The 3,895-nt window shown below is 38.0% G+C and overlaps 1 protein-coding gene across 1 annotated transcript in view; it reads left to right on the plus strand.

Annotated features, from left to right (window-relative positions):
• The window catches only part of mtfr2 (mitochondrial fission regulator 2), a 5,945-nt gene extending 3,511 nt beyond the window's left edge, over positions 1 to 2,434 (plus strand). Inside the window, exons 5-8 of the mRNA XM_035679320.1 lie at positions 181 to 389; positions 511 to 826; positions 997 to 1,177; positions 1,847 to 2,434. Of these exons, the coding sequence (XP_035535213.1) occupies positions 181 to 389; positions 511 to 826; positions 997 to 1,177; positions 1,847 to 1,891 (751 nt within the window). The 3' untranslated portion in view covers positions 1,892 to 2,434. The remainder of the gene's footprint in view (positions 1 to 180; positions 390 to 510; positions 827 to 996; positions 1,178 to 1,846) is intronic.
• Positions 2,435 to 3,895: the final 1,461 nt, after the last annotated feature.

Consider the following 3,895-nt stretch of genomic DNA (forward strand, 5'->3'; position numbering starts at 1 on the left):
TATATATATATATATATGAAAAACGCATTGTGAACTGGTAACTCATAGGCAGCCTGTCTGAGCAGGAGAACACTGATTTCTGTGTATAAAAATTCAAGAATGATTTGGCCATAGTTTTTGTGTACTACAGAGGAAAAACTGCACTTTCTTACTTCACACAAAATAATTTGGTCTCCGTAGGAATCATTTGCCTCCAAAGAAGGGAACATCTGTAAACCGGGATGTGCTGAGATATCCAGGACCAGCTCTAAATCAAGCCCAGAGAGGAGGCAGAACCGTAAGACAGACAACAGATCCAGACGCCCTGAAGAAGATCACAGCACTGGAGAGCGAGCTGCTCAAACTGCGAGCTCAGATAGCAATGATTGTTACTGCCGCTCCAGGCTCAGGTTCGCATTCTTTGTACTGATGTGTCGCAACGTCTTTGCACATGTCCAACACGTTACACTGTCATTTTTACAAGTCAAGTAAATGTAACAACCCTTTTGTGCTCTTTCGACTTTTTATTAGGTCTGCCCGAGTCCCAAAATGCACCAGGTACTCCTTTGCTGTCTCCTCCAGCTTTTACCTCTACGCCTCGCAGTGCTCCTCCTCCTCCACCACCACCACCTCCACCACCACCTCCACCTCCACCTCCTTCCTGCCCTGACTCCTCCACTAAGACTTCTTCCGTATTAGAGCTGATTCGCCAGCGCAGGAACACTGAGAAAGACCTCAATAGGGGGCAACTCAAGCCCCAGGACCCGGGCTCAGATGTTAAAGGGATCCCATCCATGCTGGATGTTCTCAAGGACTTAAATCAAGTTAAATTACGTTCAGTGGAGAGGTAAGTGGTAGTACAATATGGGTTTGTCTGAATTTTTGATTTAGTTTTACCAATATTAAATATATGGTCCTATTTTATTGTCTGCTAGTTCATTTTCTTGACCTTATTTCATTTCTCTGTGTTACCCTATACTGCAACTGTTCTTTGACAATCCCTTCTCCTCTGTGTAGATCACCAGGGGGCACACCGGTCATAAGGAGACACAGTAAGGGTAAAGCATTGCTCAGCGACCCAGCTGCTCTTATCGCTGAAGCACTAAAGAGGAAGTTCGCCCAGCATCGCCATAACAATTCCTCTGACAAAGAGAATTCACTAGAACTGTCACCATTTGGCAGTCCAGAAACACCCAAGGTTTGTTTCCCAGATACACACCCCATACTTACACACCTCTTTTTAGGGGTTGGTTATCTGAAAAAAAAACATATTCTAATTCACGTTCTAAACTGCAATCTTTTTTTTTCTAAATTTGAAATGTCCTGTGGATTCAAATATTACTTTCTCCATTTGCATCATTAAAACATAATGTTGAATTCACAATCTCAACCTAAAATCGTCAGATTGCCCAACTCCTCTCTCTGTTTATTAAAATATATTCATTGATAATAATTTCTTTTGAGAAACTTTTAAATTGGTTTTGGAAATCAACATCATTAAAACTTCATGAAAGAACAAGATCACTAGTACAGTACGGTGCCTTTAAGAGAGTCTCACTGCTCCTCAACTCAAAATGTGTGTAGACCCGTTTCACAGAAGACATTTTTACTTCTCAAAGCAAAAGAAAGGTGTAAATGATCAAATTAAAATTCCTTTTAGCTGCTATGTCTTATGTCTTAATACAGACAAACTGACAGTAGCCATTCATCTAAATGAGTTTTCAAAGAAACATAAAGCAGCTAAAAGGTGTAAAAGGGCCAGATCAGTGTCTTTAAACAATTTTTTTAATTGTGTCCACCCTTCAAGATTCAAGCGTTCAAGATTTAAGCTGTCTGCAGGTGTATTAATCTGATGCTTCTGTTCTAGGTTCCTCTCCACACAAGACGCAGTCACGGGCGCCGTCACCTCTGATCCTGTTAAATAATAACTTCTGACCCCAAAATAGTCAAAAGTTGGACGTCCATTTTTATAATCGCAAATGCAGCTTTCACAGATGTGCCTCACAAACGGATTACTACTGCAGCTACTGACTTACATTTCATTTTTTATCTTTGTTTGTCTGTTCTTTCGTTCTTGTAAGAGTGTTTGTCTCACAATGAACAATGTGCTTGTTTCTGTTAAGTATTTCTTGGTTGGGAGGCTTGAATGTATATTTTTGTTACTAGTGAACATGGTTTTGGTACAGTTGTTTTGTTTTTGTGCAGTGGTGTCTTATGTTTCCAGTGTTATTCATACAATAGGGATATCTTTTGAAAGGACATAATGTGTTTAAGCAGGTAGGCACTGTAATTTGAAGCTAACTGCAATAATGTTTTTGAAGTCACTTTGTGAGGCCTTAATTCTTACCTCAGTCAGGTGAAATGAATAACAGTGGGTATCCACACAGCTTTATTCTATGCAACTGCTGTTTCAAGTCATTTTATTTTATTAAAGTGTTAAAGTGCACTGATCCAATTTTTGGTTGTTGTCATGTTGTTGTCAATATTTTATTTTATGTAAAAAAAATGCAGTTTTAGTTGAAATATGTACGTTTACAGCAACAAGACATTGAATTGAACTTCAAATGGCAACAAAGATTGCATCACAACCACAGTCATGCATGTAATGTCAGTATTCTTTGTGTGAACAGCTATCTCGCATTATGAAACCGGTAGATCTGCAATAAAGTAGTGAAGACTTACTAAATTACAAAAGAATGAGGTCGAGGTATCTTGAATTTGAATTCAGAGTATGGATCAAGCTCCAAAGACACTGGGTCCTACAATTCCCATAATGCAACTGGCACAATCTTTCATTAGACCCTTAGTTTGTCATTCTTTGGAAAGCTCTAAAGCTGCAGAAAACATAAGACCAATTTTTACAGTGGGAGTAGTTCTCGTGGTTAGTAAACAGCTTTATGTGTAAAATCTCAAAACAATATATTATTTGGCTCATCAGTGTTCATACTACACTGAAATGTTATTTTTTTTTACCAGTACTGAGTAAGCAGCTGACACTTGGTAGTGGGTTACTCTACTTCACTTCCCCCTGTTTAGCAAGTATAATTATACAAACATTTAATGAATGGATAACACTATAATGTAGCAATACACACCTATAAGGACATTTTTAGTCTTCATAAATGTATTATTTTAGCTAAATAAAGAATATTAAGATGGCTCACTTATCAAATTTTAGCTTTATTTTCCCCTTTAAAAGAATGAATAGTTTTACCTCTCAAAACTTCTAGGAATTCACCTTCACGTACAAATTCAATTTGTACTTGAAATTCAGTTTAAGAGGTCAAAAAGGCTGGTTTGTGTTTCTGTTTCCTTTGTTTCATGGCAGATGCTCTCAACAAGATATCCAAATAAAGTGACGTGTGTGTTTGTGCTCAGTAAAAAACAATGACAAAGTAATGCTTATTTCTCTCCCATCATGGCAAACAGGTGAAGTTCAATGAAGATCCTGTTACTCCTAATAATAAACAGATTTAAACCTGGTCTGTAGTAACCAACAACCAAAAGCAATACTGAGCCGTGCTGAGACTAAACCATCCATTATATTTAAATGACTGAAACAACACATTAATATTACTATGGACAGACACAGAGTCATGTTATAGCTGTTGAAAGTATTCATATTGCAAACATCAGTCTAATCCATTGTTGCAGTACACAGGCGCCTGATAGTGTACTGTATCAGTAGACTGTGACTGTGCCCACCATATGACTAGCGATTTTATGAATTATAAATAACTTGTATACAGGTAGGCGATCCTTCTTTCTTTTTGCTTTCAGGTCATCCAGGTGTTTTTCTAACTCATCTCCATTTAGGGAACATAGAAGTGCATATGTGTGAATGTGTATGAATGAGTTAGTTTCTGTTCGATGGACTTTGCCATCGCTGTGTGAATGTGTGTGAAAGGGCGAATGT

This window comes from Morone saxatilis, unplaced genomic scaffold (assembly GCF_004916995.1).
Source record: "Morone saxatilis isolate NCDOM2014 unplaced genomic scaffold, NCSU_SB_2.0 Contig7, whole genome shotgun sequence".
NCBI classification, from domain to species: Eukaryota; Metazoa; Chordata; class Actinopteri; family Moronidae; genus Morone; species Morone saxatilis.